At 36.3% G+C, this 19,681-nt stretch overlaps 1 protein-coding gene across 1 annotated transcript; it reads right to left on the bottom strand.

Moving 5' to 3' along the window:
• Nucleotides 1–4,968: 4,968 nt before the first annotated feature.
• Nucleotides 4,969–19,020, bottom strand: LOC110154967 (mitogen-activated protein kinase kinase kinase 7-like). Its single transcript, XM_020919019.2, has 14 exons — nucleotides 18,757–19,020; nucleotides 17,290–17,400; nucleotides 17,143–17,208; nucleotides 16,659–16,704; nucleotides 16,022–16,160; nucleotides 15,014–15,138; nucleotides 13,266–13,394; nucleotides 11,503–11,633; nucleotides 10,594–10,678; nucleotides 9,704–9,834; nucleotides 9,015–9,147; nucleotides 8,099–8,154; nucleotides 7,889–8,004; nucleotides 4,969–6,847 (listed from the first exon to the last, which is right to left on the bottom strand). The coding sequence occupies exons 1-14, from the start codon at nucleotides 18,820–18,822 to the stop codon at nucleotides 6,682–6,684; spliced, it is 1,500 nt and encodes a 499-aa protein (XP_020774678.1). The 5' UTR covers nucleotides 18,823–19,020; the 3' UTR covers nucleotides 4,969–6,681.
• Nucleotides 19,021–19,681: the final 661 nt, after the last annotated feature.

The raw sequence follows: 19,681 nt of genomic DNA, 5'->3' as shown, positions 1-19,681 counted from the left end.
TGTCAAAGGATCTATAAAAACCACTGCATTGCTATGGTAACTGCCAGCTCACATTGACGCGAAGCCAGTCCTCCTCTCTGACAAAAGAAAACACCTCCAGCAGAAATAACCTGAGAGCTGAGAACAAAATGTCTCCTCTTCATCGCATTATTGACTCCTGGTTAAACAGCAAATCAATGACTTCACTCAACGCAATATACGGGTGTGAATAGGAATTTCAATATGAAAAGGTGACAGTCAAAAGGGTCTAAGTGAGTGGTATTAAAGGTGAAACTGAGTTGTAAATTAAAGCTAATGTTGAGGTATGTTCTCTCGCTTCTCTAACTACTACTTCTCTAACTGTACTTTGCAACTTTTGTCTCTATGGAGATGTCATTGCTTTGCCTGGAATGTTCCGTAGTATGACTTTAAACATTTCCATCTATGAAGACAGGTAGGTGCAGATTACACAAGTTTTGTAATAGACAGTGGAAATTATAATGAAGAAAAAATGAAGATAAAATTTATTAATTTGCTTGTGATAAGTTTTAATGTCTATAACTGGCATGAAATTAATCTAAAAAAGGGGTCCCCAACCCTGGGGCCGTGGGTCGTTCAGAACCAGGTTGCGAAAGCGTGAACCCCCCCACCGCGGTACGCTGCGTGGTCCGTGTCTTCTCAGGTATGCTGCATGGACCGTGCCTTCTCCCTTACTCTGCGTGGACCGTGCCTTCTCCCTTACTCTGCGTGGACCGTGTCTTCTCTCGTACGCCGCATGGATGTGTTTTCTCGTGTACGCTGCGTAGACAGTGTTCTCTCCCGTACGATGCATGGACGGTGTATTCTCGTGTACGCCGTGTGGACCATGTCTTCTCATGTACGCTGCGTGGACTGTGTCTTCTTGTGTACGCTGTGTGGACCGTGCTCTCTCATGTACGCTGCATAGACAGTGTTTTCACCCGTACGATGCATGGACGGTGTCTTCTCGTGTAGGCCGAGTGGACCATGTCTTCTCGTGTATGCTGCGTGGACCGTGCCTTCTCCTGTACACTGCATGGACATGTCTTCTTGTGTATTCCGAGTGGACCGTGAATTCTCCTGTACGCTGCATGGATGTATCTTCTCGTGAACGCTGCTTGGACTGTGTCTTCTCGTGTACACTGCGTGGACCGTGTCTTCTCCCTTATGCTGAGTTGACCGTGTCTTCCTGCGTACGCTGCGTGGACCGTGTCTTCTCACGTACGCCTCTAAACCAGAACTAAAACCAGGACTAAACCGCCGGTCTGGGAAAATATTTTCCCTAAGAGCACTGCCGCAACCACCCCAGTCCACAAAATGTTGTCGGACATAAAACCGGTACATGGCACAAAAAAGGTTGGGGACCACTGATCTAAAATGTCTAGAAAAGTTGGTGACTAATGGACAAACTAAGATAATTAAAGGTATATTACCATCCATCCATCCATCCATTTTCATCTGCTTATCCAGGGCCGGGTCGAGGGGTATATTACGTAACATTTTAGTTGGGGGTCTGTCACCTGCTTGTTTCTATGGATATGTCCCTGCACTGCCTGGAATATTCCACAGTATGACATTAAACAGCTCTGCCTTACATTTATTCAATTGCAGGTGGTTGTATAGTTGAAAAATACCACGAAAACAGGCATTCTAACTGTGACCAGGGTTGCCTCTCCACAGATCTGACCTGTAAGTTTGCCTGGTTTGGTCTCCATTAAGGTAAAAACTTAAATAAAATGGAATAAAAGATACGATACTGTAGTGTGACATTCCAGACAAAGCAATAACATCTCCATGGAGGAAACCATTTGATGGACCCTCCACCAGAAAAAGTTACACAATGCACCTTTAATTTAGAAATAATAAATATGTTTTCGCAATTATATGTTGTTATAGTTGAAAGTAATGCATTACTGATATAACAAGCAAACATACAGAAGTATTTCTTAAAATGTACTCTATGTACAAATGGATTCAAGGCTAAAACCGCAGTGTGTTTGAATAAGCTCAACTCAAAGCAATATATTGTTCACTATTTAAAAAGAACATTTCTGTGAATAGGTCAGGTCATGGTCAGGGTTACTACACAGAGATGCACCAGTATCTCACCATTCACGAAGACGAAGAATGAATACACATACACAATACAAGTGGTATCTTTAATCTATGACTGAAATGTTCTGACATAAAAGAGAGGACAAAAACAAGAATCGTGAGAAGAAAAAAGAATACTTACTAGAACAATTTTTATGTTTACACAAAGCCTAAACATACTATGCCATGACCAACATGAGTTTTATAGTAAAGCTGGAGTGAACTATTAACTCAGAATAAATTCAGGTCTAAACCAAGGGGCAATAAACTAGTAAACAAATAAATAAAATAAAATAATGTTCCTATATTACACAAAATTGACTCTTGTGCGCCTTAAACCATGTTATAATGCTGTTAACTCATCAAAAACATACCTGGAGTTATGTTTTGTTCATTCACACCTTTCAGTAACCTTTTATTATTACCCTGTCTACATCTCTCAAACTCAAAATGCTCTGTTCCACCTTGTGATGTCATGAAGCGATAATTTTCCAGTTAACAGCTACCTTTTACATTCAGTTCAGTAGAGATGGGCAATTCCAGAGCTGAAATTATCCACATGATTCTTATGAAGGTGTATGGAGTTTAAAAACACAGTAGCACACTTTCTGTATTACCAAATGACATCACAAGGTGGAACAGAGCATTTTCATTTGAAGAGAAGATGCAGGGTCTGTGTGTTAACATGTGTGAATGAAACAAAACAAAACACAACTTATGTTTTTTGATGAAGATGAGGAAACATTATAAAATAAATTAGAAAACAGCTTATGGACTCTAATATTTGGAAGGTGGGTTGTGGGGCTGTTGTAGACCTATTGAATGTTCTGATCTGTAAACCAGCCATAAAATAAAAAAAGATGAAATAAAGACAGAGTTAAGATCCATCCGCCTCCATGTTGCCTTAGCGTGGGCGTATTCATTGAAAAGTTAATATTATGTTCATATTGTGAGCTATAGTTTGATAATATTAACTGTCATGTGATTGTGTGGATTTGGCCTTTAACTGTGTGTGTACAGAAGAATGTGAAGAATGAGAATGAGATCACCACAGCTTAGTCGGACAGAGGAGGTTTGGCCCTGGTCCTGTGCACAAAGCTCTCTCTCTCTCTCTTCTGTGGATTCAATTGTACCAATGACAACAAGATCTCAAACAGGATCAAGAAAGATTTAAAGGCGCATCGTGTAACCTTTCTGGTGGAGGGTCCGTCAAGTGCTTTTCTCCGAGATGTTATTGCTTTGTCTGGAATGTATCACAGTATGATATTAAAGCTTTCTATCTTCATGGAGACCAAACCAGACCAAGTTACAGCTTTTCTGTGCATTTTTTAGTTATAAAACCTGTAACTGAATGAAGAGATGTATAGTAGAGCACTTTAATGTCATACTGTGGAACATTCCTGGCAGAGCAGTGGCATATCCATAGAAACAACCAGATAACAGACCCCCATCTAAAAAGTTACATAGCGCTATTCTAAATTATTTTGTACTGTGTTGTGAATATATGTACTGCTTTAAACACAAGAAAATTTAGGTTGAGTGGCATATTTTGGATGTACCTTTGCCAATACTGCAGCATATTTATACTGAAGCTGCTTGTGAACACATTAATAAATAAAATAATAATACATTTTATCTATATAGTGTTTTTCAGGACAATCAAAGACGTTTTAAAAAACAAATATTAAAACAGTCAAAAGAGCAATAATCAAATAATACAGTAAAGATAAAGCAGTAAATCATACTGAGAAACATTAAAGGTGCAATATGTAACTTTTTGGTTGGGGGTCTGTTACCTGCTTGTTCTATGGATAGGCCACTGCTCTGCTCAGAGTGTTCCACAGTATGATATTAAACAGCTCTATCTTACATTTATTTAATTACAGGTGATTTTAGAGCTCAGAGATACCAAGGAAAACAAGCATTCTGACTGAGCAGGGTCGCCTCTCCACAGACCTGACCTGTGGTTTAATGCCATAGTTTAATGCGATACTGTGAAACATTCCAGACAAAGCAATAACATCTCTATGGAGGAAACCTTTTGACAGACCCTCCACCAGAAAAGTTACACAGTGCACCTTTAAAAATTAAGAGCTATTCAAAATAAATGCGTATTGAGATTTTTTCTTAAAGGTGGTGAGATTGGTGCGGTCAGATTAGTGATTAATATGCACTTTCCCAATTCAAATGCATAAATATTTAACCGCAATAATAAAACATCTAATTTGATTTCAGTTTCTGTATGTTATGTTTATACCTTTATTTGTAATAGTTTACCAATAGAAATGTGTAAAAGCTTTGTAAACTGTAATTACGTCAATCATGTACATTTTAATTGTCAATTGTTTAAGACAGATGCCCTTCATAGACCAACCTCTCAATCGTTTTCTGACAGGAGTGGGCACAGAGAGCTGCTAGAGATGTTATTGTGATCACTGGAATGTTCCATAAGTGGAGTTAATATGATTGAGTGAGATTCAGAAGCAGGTCCACGGCTCAACCGTACCTTCAGTTATCCAGACGCCCTCTTTATACAGGCCTATCCTAACAACACCCTTTGTCTCCACTCTCTCGACCCCCTCCCTCCCACCTCATGTCTCCCTAGTTCATCTTTCAGCCTGAAGACATCATCTACAAGGGGGAAGGGGAGCATCCTGCTGCTGAATCTGCTCTGCTGCGTTGACCACCTGAGACAGAGCTCCCATCCTGAGTCTCCACCCAGCCATCACATCTATCCATCATCAATAAATATCTTTATCGTATTCCATTGCTGTGGCACGGTCCTAGCTCGTGAATATGGCATTAAACTGATCAATAAAAGGATGAAAGTGCTGCACATCCATTATAAATATATTGAAATCAATCACATTACAAAACTGAGTACATGAGACTTTAATATGGGTCCAAATACAACCAGTGCAAAATACATTCTGTAAAATCAAAATCAACGCAAAAACAGTTAAAACACTTTCTCTGCAGTTATTTCTTGTTGGAAGCCTTTGCGTTCACAGTACAGTTTGTAATATGTTCATGTGCATAGACTATTCTCTTTAAAACACATTAAAACAGATAAAATGTCAGTTTATGCCATTCAAAGATAAACTTAAAAATAAAAAGGACCAAAACATTTCAAAATGAAAGTCTATTTACAAATGAAGCTTTGGTCCCATTACATTTACATACAATGAGCTTGAAGAAACATTTAAGGCTCAATATTATTTTGAAAAGTACCAGGGTGACATGTTGTAGTGTTTTCCATTTAAAAAGGTGAAAACTGAGTGAGTCATATGTTTGTTATGTGACAAAAATCCGTTAGTAAGCAGTGAGTCATTTTGGACCATTGAAATGAATTATAATGACGTTTTTCTTTGACCCTGAATATCCTCTAAACAGTCAAACATCAAGGGATAATAAAAACAAGCAATATCATTAAGATAATACCATTTAAATGCCGTGACTATACACACACAACATGCCTAGTAGATTTCTTTCTGTTTTACAATAATGACACTTTGTAGCTGATGTCATCAACATTCCCTGGGGTGTGATGCTAACTGGAAGCATTACTATGTCTGAAGATCTGTTAGATTTTAATCTGACCTCTGTTTTAACACAATCTGACCACATAGTAATTACTAACTAACTTAGTTACTTTAAGCTTAACTAGAACTACAACAGGTGAGCTGATCTTCGCTGTCAAGTCCCGCTCAAATAACATTACAGTCACTTTTTTGTTGAAAATCAAACACCTAAACAGGACCATGAACAGGCACCTGAAAATGTGTTGTTTAAATCCATTTTGTATTTTTTCTTGAGCATGTAGAACACCTCCAGCACAATGTCACTGCAAAGTATCAATAATGTGTACAATTATTTGATGTAATCCTTAATTTGTCCAGGAGTGGTCCATGGTAGAAAAGGTTTCAAAGGTAGTCATCTGGACAGTGTGTTTTTTCTGTAACCAGTAGATCCAAAATGGTTTCTGGATGGCAGCCAAAAGAACTTTATATATTAAAAAAACAAAAAAAACAAAACATAGACCATTGTAACCTCTACTTTTGTAAAAAATATTTGGGTTACACTGTCACAAGTTCAGTTTGATTTTGATTTCCTCATATAACTAAAAACACATCATCTTAGTCAGTGATTAAGGTGATTTTGTTGGGTTTAAGATATCACAACATTCTGTAGACCAATAATATTTAAAACAGATGGCGTTGGCAAAAATGAATACTGTTAAAATGCATTTTTTTGTAATATAGTGAGCTCTTGGGTCTAGTCACAAATAGAAATGATCAGATCAACATTTGTGCACTTTCCTATTAGATACTTCATGGCAAAGTTCAGTCTACAGGAAAATCTGGCTCTTCCCATTTGGGATTATAGCATCTTTACAAAACTGTCTTAGATATCTATGTGTATGTATATGTTATTTGGCCAAGTAAAACAAATTCTTTTTGTAATTTTTCAATAATATTTGTTACAAAACACTCAGCATTTTTCCTTTATCTTGCTCTCCCCTCTTTGTCAGTAACTGTCTGTATGTAGCACTCTCACTCAGTCTATTGCACCAACCCATACAGACTGGCCCTAGCTGTCCTGCTGGCTCTGGATCATCCGGAGTTTGGTTTTTAGGCCCTGGTGGTAGGACGTGAGGTTGCTGTGGTCCTCCTTCAGTTTGCTGTGCTCCTGGATCAGATGGGAGGAGGTCTGTTGCTCCCTCTGCTCCTGCTCCAACTCCAGAGTCAGCTCCTGTCTGTCACACACCAAAAAACTGCTCCAAAACCATGTATAGAGTGTAGAAAGTGTAGAAATCAAACCCAGGAACTTCTAACCACCACATTCTAATACAGATCACTCATCATTAGCTTACTCAAAGTTGTATTTCACTGGATTCATGCATGTTTGAGAAGTCCTGTATTTTTCCCATAGACTATATATATATAAATGGACATAACCCACTAGCTGTCGTGTTCCAAATTGGAAGTGAGCATGGGCACGCTTCCGGCTCCATCGACTGGCTCCAATTGATTTTGTATTGAAAAAAACATCATTCCTCTTTCCATCAGGTTTTTTTTTTATCTTAAAATGTTCATATTAATCAGCTCTACATGATCCTGGTGTTTTTATTTCGCTATTGGAACTTGGCTCCAAATTTGCCCCTATAACTGCCGACATCGCGATGGGTGATGTCAAACTGCCTTAGTCCACTTCTTTATACAGTTTGTGATTTCCCACATTTACCTACCCCCTACCTCCACCGACTGCTCTGTCCTTACATGTGATTATTCAAAAACAAGACTCAAAAATGCCACATAGTCATTTTTCAGTAATAAATATAAGTGAACTAAAATGTGCTGCTTGCTATAAAATGCCTCTCTCAAGTCAATGCCCCAGTTTCTATTACTTTTAGATCACTATTACAGATTACAAAAACAAAAAGCATAATTATCTATGAACATTATAGTTTAAAAGGTGCATTGTGTCTGGTGTAGGGCCCGTCAAATACTTTTCTTCATGGAGATGGTATATTCTTTGTCTGAAATGTTTCACAGTATGGTATTAAACCTTTCTATCTTCATGGAGACCACACTAGACCAAGTTACAGGACAGATCTGAAGAGAAGCAACCCTGCTCACAGTCAGAATGTATATAAGAATAATTTTGAGCTATAAAACTGTAATTGAATAAGTGTAAGGTAGAGCTGTTTAATATCATACTGTGGAACATTCCAGGCAAAGCAATGACATATTCATAGAAACAAGCAGGTGACGGACCCCCACAGTACACTGCTTACTTTTTCCGGACAAAGTGTGCGATCTCGGCCTGGATTTTCAGATACTCCTGGACCATCCTCTGGTGCTGCTCATAGATCGCCATTGACTCTTTGGAGTTCGGACACGGGGTCAAAGGCTGAGGGAGGAATTATGGAAAATACATTAATGCATTAATTAATACATTATTAAAAATAATGACTAAAATCAGAGAAAGTATTATTGATATTTACCTGTAACTGGATATCTAGCCTCAGGTTGGCCATGGCAGTGTCTAGACCATTTGTAGCTAAACAAATAAAATATAGAGTTCAATATGAGTCATAATATATAATATAATAAACATACATACAACAGTTACACAAGCAATGTTTGACTGCACAGCTCTGCCCTCTAGTGACGAATACTGAAAAGTGCAGTCAGGTCTAAAATACAGTATTTGTATTAATGATTGCACTTCAACAGTTTAATAAATTGTGTAAACATTTTTTAAGTACAGACTGAGCAAGATGTATGAAGTGAAGCCAATAAAACTTTATAGCATCAATACTTACAGGAAATTAAAGTACATAACAGTAACATTAACATCTGTCACAATGAAAAATAAAAAAGATCCTTCATTGCTAATTCTGGCATATTTACAGAAATGCTATTTTTATGCAGTGTCCCCAAAATAAATAAATACATTTCTTTAAAAAAATGTGTGCCATTGGGTGGTCTATAATTGATAAAAACAAATCTCTCTCTTTTTTTTTTTTTTTTTTTTTTTTTTTTTAGAATTATCTGTGACGCTTTTCAGTCAGTATTAAGTTCATGAAAGATGTGCTAAAATATACTGTAAATATTGTAGTTTAGGTTAGGGTTAGTATTCCACTAAAATGAAACTGTAAAAAGTCAATAGTTTTTTGGGGTTTTTTTCTTATATCCTAGCTGATATAGAGATATTCTTATGTCTCTCTATTTCTTCTATGTTGCTCTACTTCTATGTTGAGTGTGCTATAAAATGGAAAAACAGTCGCTCTGTGTGTTTCAATAGTGACTAGGGATAAAACTAGGTCCCATAACCAATTGAAATCCACTCATCCATTGAGCAGTCCATTAAAAGGTGTAATTTGCATGTTTGTGGTCCTCCTGGGGTCTGGGTCGTACCTGGGGGGCTGATAGACATCCTGAGCTCTGATTGGCTGGAGGTGGCTGCAGGGCTGGTGCAGTGGGTGGGGCTTTGGGAGCGCTGACTGTCCACACTGGAGACTCGAGACAAGCTGGTCCGAATAGTAGTGGCCTGAAGAACAATAAAAAGAGGATTTTAACCATAGACTGTAAACATTATTATATGATTTAACAAGCAAGACGTTTTATGTGATGTTAATTATCTTGATGCTTGATAATTACCTCCAATTAAACAGAATAAATGAATGAATGAATGAATGAATAAATAAATACATACATACATAAATAAAATTACCTATGAATACCACAAAATAACAGGCATGGTTTTCAGCAAGTTTCATATACTTAAACTGTTAAAACTGTTGAATGTAAATACTAATATGGATCTATACATTTTCATTGGTTCATGCCTGTGTATAGGATTTATCAATCATATAATTATATATATATAAAATAATATAATATATATATATATATAAAAAACATTTTTCACAAAAACTGGAGTCAGATACAAATCGGCAAACAGTGAATAGCAGTGAATAAATGCATCTCTACTGTTGTTGTGTAAATAATACACTGGTGGATTTAGTATGAAATCCTTGGCTTCTACTGTTTTTGGCTCCTGCTGTTCATTTCCAAAGAATCATTTTGTATTCTTTTTTCTTTACCTTAGCAGGCCAGAACTGCAGTGGGAATTTGTTCTCAAAGCTTTTCAGAGTCTCCTCTCTCCCTCCAGACGTCCTGTAGTCACTGGTGTCATCACTTCTGTTGCTGCTGATGGTGCAGTCCGCATAAGAACCTACAAAACAAAACAAAATACTGCTTACCCCTAAAAGTTAAAATGCAACAATTACCCTTATTTCACACATATTCTACTACTACTACTTTTGAACTTCATCTTTTGCTGTTTATTTTTTGTAATTGTCTTTATACTATATATTGTTAGCTATTGTATCAACTATGTTTCCAAGACTGCATTCAGATGTGCACAAACACTACATTAAAATTTGCAATAAACTGGGACTAAAACCAGAACTAAACCTGAAGTACATCAGGATTAAACCAGGACTAGAACAGATAACCAAACCAGGATTAAGTTAGGACTTGAAGAGATCTAATCAAAGTCTACATCAGGAGATAGGAAGTGAGCATGGGGACGCGTCTGGCTCCACTGACCCTGGTTCCAGTTGACTTTACATTAAAAATGGTCATTCCTCTCTCTCTAACTGCTGCAGTGAACCTCATCATTTTTGTCTTAACACGTTTGTATTAACCCGCTCTACATGATCCTAGTGTTTTTATTTTGCTATTTTATGTGTGAATAATTCCTATTCCTAAATGAACCTGGCTCCAAATTCACTCCTATAGCCACTAGGCTCAATGAGCTTTATTTGACTGGAGCCGAACTCTACAGGTGACTCAGTCCCTTACTCCACTTTATACAGCTTATGGTTCAAACAAGGTCCAAACCAGACAAAACACACTGCTTAAGTTTATAATATAACATACAGGCTACACACACAAAGAGCTCTGTAGTAATCATTATAGCTGTGATTACCTGTGCTTGTGGCTGATGAAGAGCCACTTCTGTTTCCGGACGAATAGTGAGAGAGCTTAAGAGGTTCTTCAGAGCCGGGGAAATACTGCAAAACACAACACGGTAATTTCAGGTAGAATAGTGTACTGTTATATCATTATACTACAGTCAATTGGGGCTATTCAGCCAATGGAGAAAGGCAATTTTAAAGCAGAGGTCGAATAAACTGGAAGTAGATTTTACATTGTACTGGGAGTAATTATTGGCTTTTACAATATTACAACATATAATTTCAAGTTGTCAGGTATAATTATTGTTTATTTATTTGCCAGGTGCAGTGTTTTCCTCTTTTTACAGTTGCATTTAGCTCTTGGATAACAATCTACAATGTTTTGTTATGGCTAGAACGTGATGGTCTGTTAATATAAAATCACATCTACATATCTCAAATGTCAACTAAGCTTTAAGTTAAAGTCTATTTTAGCTGTGTCTTTGGTTTGCAACAAAGATGAGTGTCTATTATGGGACTATGTTTGGTGAATAGTATTTCATAATAATGATTTTTTTGTCTGTCTTCAATTGTACTTATGTCCGAGGACTACAAATAAACTAAACCAGGCCTCTGAAGTAAATATAGATGATAAACAATAAACCCCAGTTTAAACCACATAAACACTGAAATGTACAATACTGTAAAAAAAAAAATAGCAACCAACTTTAGCACTCAATTTGCATCTGTAATGAGTCATAGAAGTTATTAATTCAACCTCAAATCTTCTCTTATAGCCAAAATATTTACAACAAATTTCTCAGTAGTGCAAAGCAAATGCACATACAATTAAAACTGACCCTCAAAAAATATTGTTCCAGCTTTCATATATTGAATGATAAGTCAATATAGTAATAATGCAACAGGCCTATGTGTAGTACCTTCATGAGGCTGCTCATGGTGCTGCGAACTTCCTCCATAGAAGGTCTGAGGCTGGGCTCTTTGTCCCAGCAGCGTGTCATCAGGGACTCAATGGGCTCCGGCAGGTCTTTGATCAGAGGGGGACGGGTGCCTGCACAGGTTTTATATTGGTAACACTTTATAATAATCAAATTCACACCACAGTTTTCATAGAGGTGCAAATGCCTGGAGCAGCAACACTAAAAGTGAAAAAATGCATAGCACACTCAGATGGCTGATGTCCAAGATTTTTTTTTAACATGTTTTAAAATTCCAGATTCTTATTCTTGCTTTGGACCACAGTACTGTGTGTAGTTACTCGGTCCAAAGCAAGAAAAATTATCTGACAAAGGCTTTTTGCCAAAACGTTTAAAAATATATACAGCATATATAGTTTTGTACATTGGCCATCTGAGTGCGCTATGCATTTTTTCACTTTTACGGTGTGTCCATCACCTACTTGTATCCATGCAAATGTGTTTATTAATGTCATACCATGGAACATTCCAGGCAAAGCAAAATCATCTATTTAGGATGTACTCATTATGTGTATTGCTGCACAAAAATACAATAATTCTCTCTGTCAATAGGGTTGCCTGTCCACAGATCTGAACTGTAATGTACTGTATAGTTGTAGTTTAACTAATCATTTACCCATTAACAAGTGGAGTTCATTTACAAAAAAAAAAAAAACAAACTAAATAATATTCCATCCCTCCTTGATAAAATCCACTATACATTATTGCCATTGATAATATCTGTAGAACATGACAACAAAAAGAGTAATACTTTCAAAAATAGACATTCGTTTTGGAATTTAAACTCTTCAAGAGTTTAATAATAATTTACAAATGTGGACAAAAAGTGTTATCATTATTTTATAAAACATTCATAAGTGCTTAATTAGAAATGTTATGCCAATCCATTAATGAACTGCCACTCACAAGCAGTTTGATTTTTTTCACTATTTTATGACCATGAGAACTGTAGCATGTGGTTTAATCTGAAAATCACTTCCTCTGTTTATTTTGTCAGTTACATTTCCTATAAATTAGATATGCTTTTTCTGGTATCAACTATGAACTAACCAAACTAATACTGATCTTTTTGAACTACAGTGCTTAAAAACTTTTATATTTTTTGAAAAAATTGTCAAATTATACGCATGTATATTTACTCTTCCATATAGTACAACAATTGGCTAGTCGTCTTTAATAAACTGATCATATGAACAAGGATTAAAGGGTCCATATTATGCTATTTTCTGATCTGTTATAATGTTGTTTCCTCATCAAAAACATACCTGGAGTTGAGTATAGTTTCATTCACACATGTTTAACACACAAATCCTGCATATTTAGGCTGAGTTCTTCTCTCAAACTGAAAACACTCTGCTCCACCTTGTAATGTCTTGTGGTAGTACAAGAAGTGCTCCACTGTGTTTTTAAAGTCAGTATACCTTCACTAGAATCATTTGGATAATTTCAGCCCTAGAGGTAAAAGGTAGCTGTGAACTTGAAAACAGCATTTCAAGCTTTGGAGATGAACACAGACTAATAATAATAATAGATTACTCAAACATGTGTGAATAAAACAAAATAACCCAAAACAACCGTTTCGATGAGGCATTCTATCATGTCTTAAAGCTCACAAGAGTCAATTTCACATAATGTAGGAGCTTTAAAGAGATAATACTCAAGTGAAGCTACTCTGATCAGTATTGAAATATAGGAACAGCACTGACCTCTGTGAACCGCCCACATGATGCAGAAAGCAGAGCCTCCGATCTCATCAAAAGGTTTCTTTCTGGACAGAACCTCCCACAGAATAATGCCCCAGCTGAACACGTCACACTTCTCGCTGTAGTTGCTGCCTGGAAGAGGAAATAACATTATATTACATTACAAGCCATCGATTCCGTTATTTCATATGTAGCCTTTTTTAGTAAGATGATTATCGAGTTTACTTAAAAGGTATACTGCACAACTTTTCCAGTGGAGGGTCTGCCATCTGCTTGTCTCCATGGAGATGTTATTGGTTTGTCTAGAATGTTCCATAGTATAGATTAGCCTATCTATCACGATGGAGACAAGCATGTTACAGCATTACGCCACATTACAATTCAGATTTAAGGAGAGTCGCCCCTGTTCACAGAAGGAATTACTGTATTTTAAGCAATAGAAACACGCATATTAAATAAAGTAGATGGACATGTTATATCATAATAATAATATCATATGGAACGTTCCAGGGAAAGCTTTAACATCTCCATGGAGACCAGCAGGTAATAAACCCTCCACCAGAAAAGCTGTAAAGCATCTTTGAGTAGTTTTTTCATGTGATAATTTGACATTAGTATTTTTTGCTCCAGTATTTGAACTTACATTTAAGTAACAAAATTGAGTACTTCTTCCACCACTGCTTAATATAGACTTCTACAGATAATTTAATAAACAGTGGAAATCTCTACAGTCTGTTCTGTTCATTATTACATATTAATATTGGTTCTTCTCAAGTCTTATTACTACAGTATACAGTACTACAGTGTATTTTGTGTACTTACTATCTGCAGCTCTTATACATTATACTATGTTGTATTTATGTTATGTAAATACAAAGTTTAAATATCTTTTCAAATTCAAAGATTAAACTGCATGTTTTATTTTTAATCAGGTCTATTGAGGTTTGTTTGGTTAGGTTTTATTCATTATCAGTGGGTTTCACAATATCATTCTATCTTTTGAATGGTGATGATATCTCCAAGTGTGAGGTATAAACAGGAAGCTGAAACCCATGTAATTTTTCATATCTCTGAAACACCCACTACGAAATACCCAAACCCCGAATTTTAACATCAACGATAAAGGATTTTTACTGACAAAAATGTACAGAGGTGAGGTATGGCAACAAAATGAGGACAATGAAGACTACAGATGGACTAATATGTTTTTTTTTTTTCCATGGTCAATGCCAATACCAATATTTTTGGGCCAGTATGTAAATTGGAAATTTCAAATTGATAATTTTCCCCATAAATATATGATTTGAAATGAATACTAGCATAAATATTGTCTATAACTTTTATTCCTCTGCATAACTTAACTATAATAAGTAAAAATTATCTCAATAGACAATTAGTTTTAGACATCTGCAACTGTTTTTACTACTAACCCATAAAGAGCTGTGTGTAATCATATTTTGTGCATTCCATTACCGAATTAAGTGTTAAAATAAAGCTTTATGTAGCAATTGGTGATCCCAAACTAGATATCGGCCTAGGCAAGAGGTTTAAGGCCAATAGCCAATACGCAAAAAGTGCAAATAGCAGCCATAAAGTGTGTATCGGAGATAATGAGGACTTTTAATTCATCAATACAGAGTGGCTTGTATCTCATCTGAATTCAAATAGGCTGAAGTCACTTTTCAGTAGAAGAATCAATAAAAAGTCATTGCTCTGTCTTAAACAAATTAATGGTGATAGTTCAAATTCACCTTCAAAAACCTCTGGTGCCATCCACGCTGCGCTGCCTTTATTATTGGTCATATAAGTTTGAATGTCACAGGCTGTACCAAAATCACAGATCTTCAGAACTGTCCCGCGATTCACGAGCAGGAGACTGAAACAGAACAAAAAGTATAAGAGAAAACAACAGCAGCCAACTAAGCACTTAAATGAATATAAACCAGATATGTTCTATTAGTGTAAAGCATATGCTAGTTTCATATAGACTCAGCTAACTGACGTCAAAGCTAGATTTTACAGGTTTTGCAAAGGTTTTAGTCTACTTAAAAAATGTGGATATAACAAATGAATTATAAAGCTGTACTGTGTAACTTTCCAGAAGGAGGGTCCGCCATCTGCTTGTCTCTGTGAATATTCCACAGTATGGCATTTACCATTTCCATCTTACGTTCATTCAATTAAAATTGTTTTTAATGGCATGAAAATACCTTGAAATACATGCACTCTTACTGTGAGTGGGATCATCTCTCCATAGATGTGGCCTGTAACTTAGCTCAGTCGTGTTACATGCTTGTTTTTATAGAAATGGCCATGTCTAATATCATAACAGATAAGTAGTGAGTGGAACCTACACCAGAAAAGTTACACAGTGCATCTTTAAAGTCATAGCATAGCATAAAAAATAAAAAAAAGTTCTTGAATTTTATTATATAACTGGAAGTTCAGTTGCCTGGTGTCATTACATAGCTATGGTAATTAGTTCTGATAATGATAATTTTGTAGATGACAGCAATGTTTTTTGATTAGTCACCTAGTCAAACAGTTACGAATATTTTTTAATTCAGTGTTAACTGCCAGTTTGTCACAAAAAAATCTGCTTATAATTGCTGCTCTAAAGCTAATTAAACCAAATGAATGAAAGTAAATTAAGGATTTCACTTGTTTTTTGGTCCTTGGCATTAAAAAGCTAGACATTTGTAAGCAGTTTTTTTTTCACACAAGAAATCTCTCCTCTCATTCACACTTCAGACTCTTACTTGAGTGGTTTGAGGTCTCGGTGGATCAGAGCCTTTGGTTTCATAGCGTGCAGATATGCCACCCCCTGTGCACACTGCAGACACCAGCTCATGGCGTGGGCCGCTGTGTAGTGAGGCTGAGGATCTGCACTGTGCAAGACTGAAGAGAGAAACAAAGATACTTCAACACAGGCTTTTACAGATCTTTGAATGAACAGTGGAAACATCTACAGCCTGTTGTGTTCATTAAAATGGATCACATATTCCTTTAGGTTCTTCTCAAGTCTTTTTTATTAATGTGTATTCTCTGTTTATTTTTTGACAAAATGTGAATATGCAGCTTTCTTATGTAATTGCAGCAAAATACTCTAGTGCATAAGTTTGTTACAAAATTAACAAAATATCAATATACATAATATATAATATACATTAATATATTATAATATTTCTAAACAGTTGGTATCGTCATGACCGCATCGGCCATGACAAAACCCATACTGACCAATCTCTATTACAGAGGCAGTATCATACTACCACCAAGTATGGGGTGTGAATAAAAATGTGATGAAATTATGAGTCAATAGGGAAGTGCTTTATAAGATAAAGACAACAAGAAACCATTTACCATGTTTTAAAAACTATTTGTAAAATCACTTACGGTTGTGTAATGAGCCGCATTCTGCATACTCCATCACCAGACACACCTAGAAATAAATAAATACAAAACAAAATAATTATGATAATCCGAGTATTACAAACTACAAGATTTAAGGTTACTTGCCTAATAGTGGTCATTGCGTTATGTGTATGATAAGAACCCTATCTACAATTGCATGCAGCCTGTTTAGTAATCAAATAGGAAATAATATCACTAAATTATAATAATAAATTAAAGGTCCTATATTACATAAAATTAAATTCACACATTTCATTTGCACAGCCTGTATTACCACATGACATTACAAAGTGGAACAGAGTTTATTGAGTTTGAGAGAAGAACTCAGTCTAAATATGCAGGGTTTGAGTGTTAAAAGTGTATGAATGAAACAAAACACAACTCCAGGTATGTTTTTGATGAGGAAACAACATTATAAAAGAGATCAGAAAATAGTGCAAAGCAAAAAAAAAAAAAAAAAACTCACTGGGTTATTACAGGAGCCGTAGAGTTTTACAATATTGGGGTGATTCACTCTGGAAAGCTGCCGAAGCTGGAAAAATATTACAGACAGTTAACAGTTCGTGCAAAATTGTTGACAATATATGGACAAATAGACTCATATAAAGTGTACCTCAACCAGGAAGGCATTCTTCTCATTTTCGCTCTCTATTGTTTTGATAGCGACATCTTTGCCTTTCCACACAGCTTTAAAAACCACCCCGAAGGTCCCTCTGCCGACAACCTGGAGGCAACACAGCAATAAAAGTGATTTATAACGGAAAATACTCAACAAATAAACAACAGATGGTTCTTATAGTAACCACAGTGACCAGTGATTAACTACAACTGTTGCTATCTGCTATCTTGTTAAACTCAATAGCCTATGAGAACTGTATTGGAAGGCGTTCATTACTTAGATCATTGTTGGCATAGCCACTAATTTTAAACAGGCAGAAGCAGATCACTGGAAAACTTGAGCAATCAAACGTACCAATGAGGTTTTATAAATATATCCAATTTACTCTCTACAAAGACAATGTTATGCAGATGTTGACACTATGACTATTATTTAAAAGGTGCCCCATGTAACTTTTTGGTTGGGGGTCCGTCACCTCCTTGTTTCTATGAATATGCCGCTGCCCTGCCAGGAATGTTCCACAGTATGAAATTAAACAGCACTAACTTTGTTTACTCAATTACAGGTGGTTTTATAGCTCAAAAATACCTAAAAAAAACAGGCATTCTGACTGTGAGTGGGGTTGCCTTTCCACAGACCTGACCTGTAACTTGGTCTGGTTTGGTTTCCATGATGATAGAAAGGTCTAATACCATACTGTGAAACATTCCAGATAAAGCAATAGCATCTTTATGAAGAATGTATGTATGTATGTATGTATGTATGTATGTATGTATATGTATATATATATATATATATATATATATATATATATATATATATATATAATATATATATATATAAATAAATAAATATATATATATATGACGACCCCTCCACCAGAAAAGTTACACGATGCATCTTTAAAATAGGTGAATTCTGAAATCCAGTCATTGCATATTTTGTCAAGCAGATCACCGAAAAAAAAAAAAAAAAAAATAAAAATCCGAAAAGGTTTTATAATACTTAGCCCTATTTTACTCACAATAAAGTCAATGTAATTACGAGTCTGATTATGTAATATGTAGATCCTGACATTAAAACTATTATTTAATATAGGCAAATCTGAAATCTAGTAGTTGTATATTTGACAAACTATGGCTTAAAAGTAGCCAAAGAACTACATATTGCGGTTTGAGATGAATAGGTTACTATAACTAGCCCAGACAGTCTGTGTTGTGATATATTACAGGACCATAATAATCTGGTGTCCCAGTTTTCCTAGAAATGGGGGTCGAGTGGAAACAACGCTTAGGGCAGGGCTGTATCTGGGGTTCCCCAAAACAAAAACACACCGCAGAGTTTTCGAGAAGGAGGCCAAAAGATTTAAGCTATTTGCATTGTGTTATGTTAAATGTTATGTTAAATCAAGCACAAAATAGCATGCCCCATAATAACTTGTTTATGCGTTCATAAGTTTACCGCCTCCACTTGGATATCTTCATACTGGATATCTTCGAACAGACAGGCAGCTGCGGGCTCCACCATGTCAACACCGCGGCCCGCTGCTCCTTAAAGCCGACGGCGGTGCAGGTAAAAGCCGGGGCTTCTCTGGCGTCGGTCCGGACAAAGGGATGCGGAGAGACGCTGGTTTCTTCCTCATAAACAGCCGTTTCTCATCTGTTGCTGTGAAATCAGGAAGTAGCAACCGGAGAGCTACAGCTGCGTCTTTACGCACGGGCTACGTAGGGGACGCAGACCACCCCTGTCACGACGCCAAACACAGTAATAAAATTATAACTTTGAAAACATTACTGTAACTGGGAAGATTGTTTGTACAACATGATTAAAGATAAATTATATAGTAAGGCTTCAGATCAACGAGTATAGCCGCCTTGAATGCAGTTGTCTTGATTTGGGCCGCCACATGGGGGCGACAACTCACTGGTCACAATAGGCTGTAGGCTGTCTACTCAACAACATCATACATTGTTTCAGATAAGATGCTCAAGCCAAGTTTTGAGTTTCACTATGACCTACTGTAGGCTGAATACTTTTGTATAATTTGAAGTGATTATTTAATTTACTTTACAAATTTTTGTTTTGTTTACTTAGGTCAAATTGGATGCACGTTCCTTTGTATCCAAGGCTCTCTTCATCTCTTCAGCCCTCTTTTGTTCATGTTAACAAAGCCTTAAAGTAAACAATGCCATTCATAAGTTGTTTGTTTTAGCATCTCAGTGACACTCCCCTACAATATTCTTTACAAACAGAGTTTATATATTAAAATCCAGAATAGAGTTGTCATCATACTAAAGTTTCGAGCTCAATATCTATACTAAGGAATTCACTCAGTATGGGATGCCAAAACCACAATGAAAAAAAAAGCACTTTGTAATAATGGTTG

This window comes from Boleophthalmus pectinirostris, unplaced genomic scaffold (genome assembly GCF_026225935.1).
Source record: "Boleophthalmus pectinirostris isolate CB_2022bp ecotype Guang Dong unplaced genomic scaffold, ASM2622593v1 HiC_scaffold_10, whole genome shotgun sequence".
Lineage (NCBI taxonomy): Eukaryota > Metazoa > Chordata > Actinopteri > Gobiiformes > Gobiidae > Boleophthalmus > Boleophthalmus pectinirostris.
This window is presented reverse-complemented; position numbering and strand designations above follow the sequence as displayed.

Excerpts from the sequence above, each read along its gene's own strand:
- LOC110154967 (XM_020919019.2), bottom strand. The coding sequence starts at position 18,822 with ATGGTGGAGCCCGCAGCTGCCTGTCTGTTCGAAGATATCCAGTATGAA. Across the intron at positions 9,835-10,593 it reads TTCATCAGCCACAAGCACAG|GTTCTTATGCGGACTGCACC; the intron begins GTAATCACAGCT and ends TTTGTTTTGTAG. Across the intron at positions 6,848-7,888 it reads GCACACTTTGTCCGGAAAAA|ACAGGAGCTGACTCTGGAGT; the intron begins GTAAGCAGTGTA and ends GGTGTGTGACAG.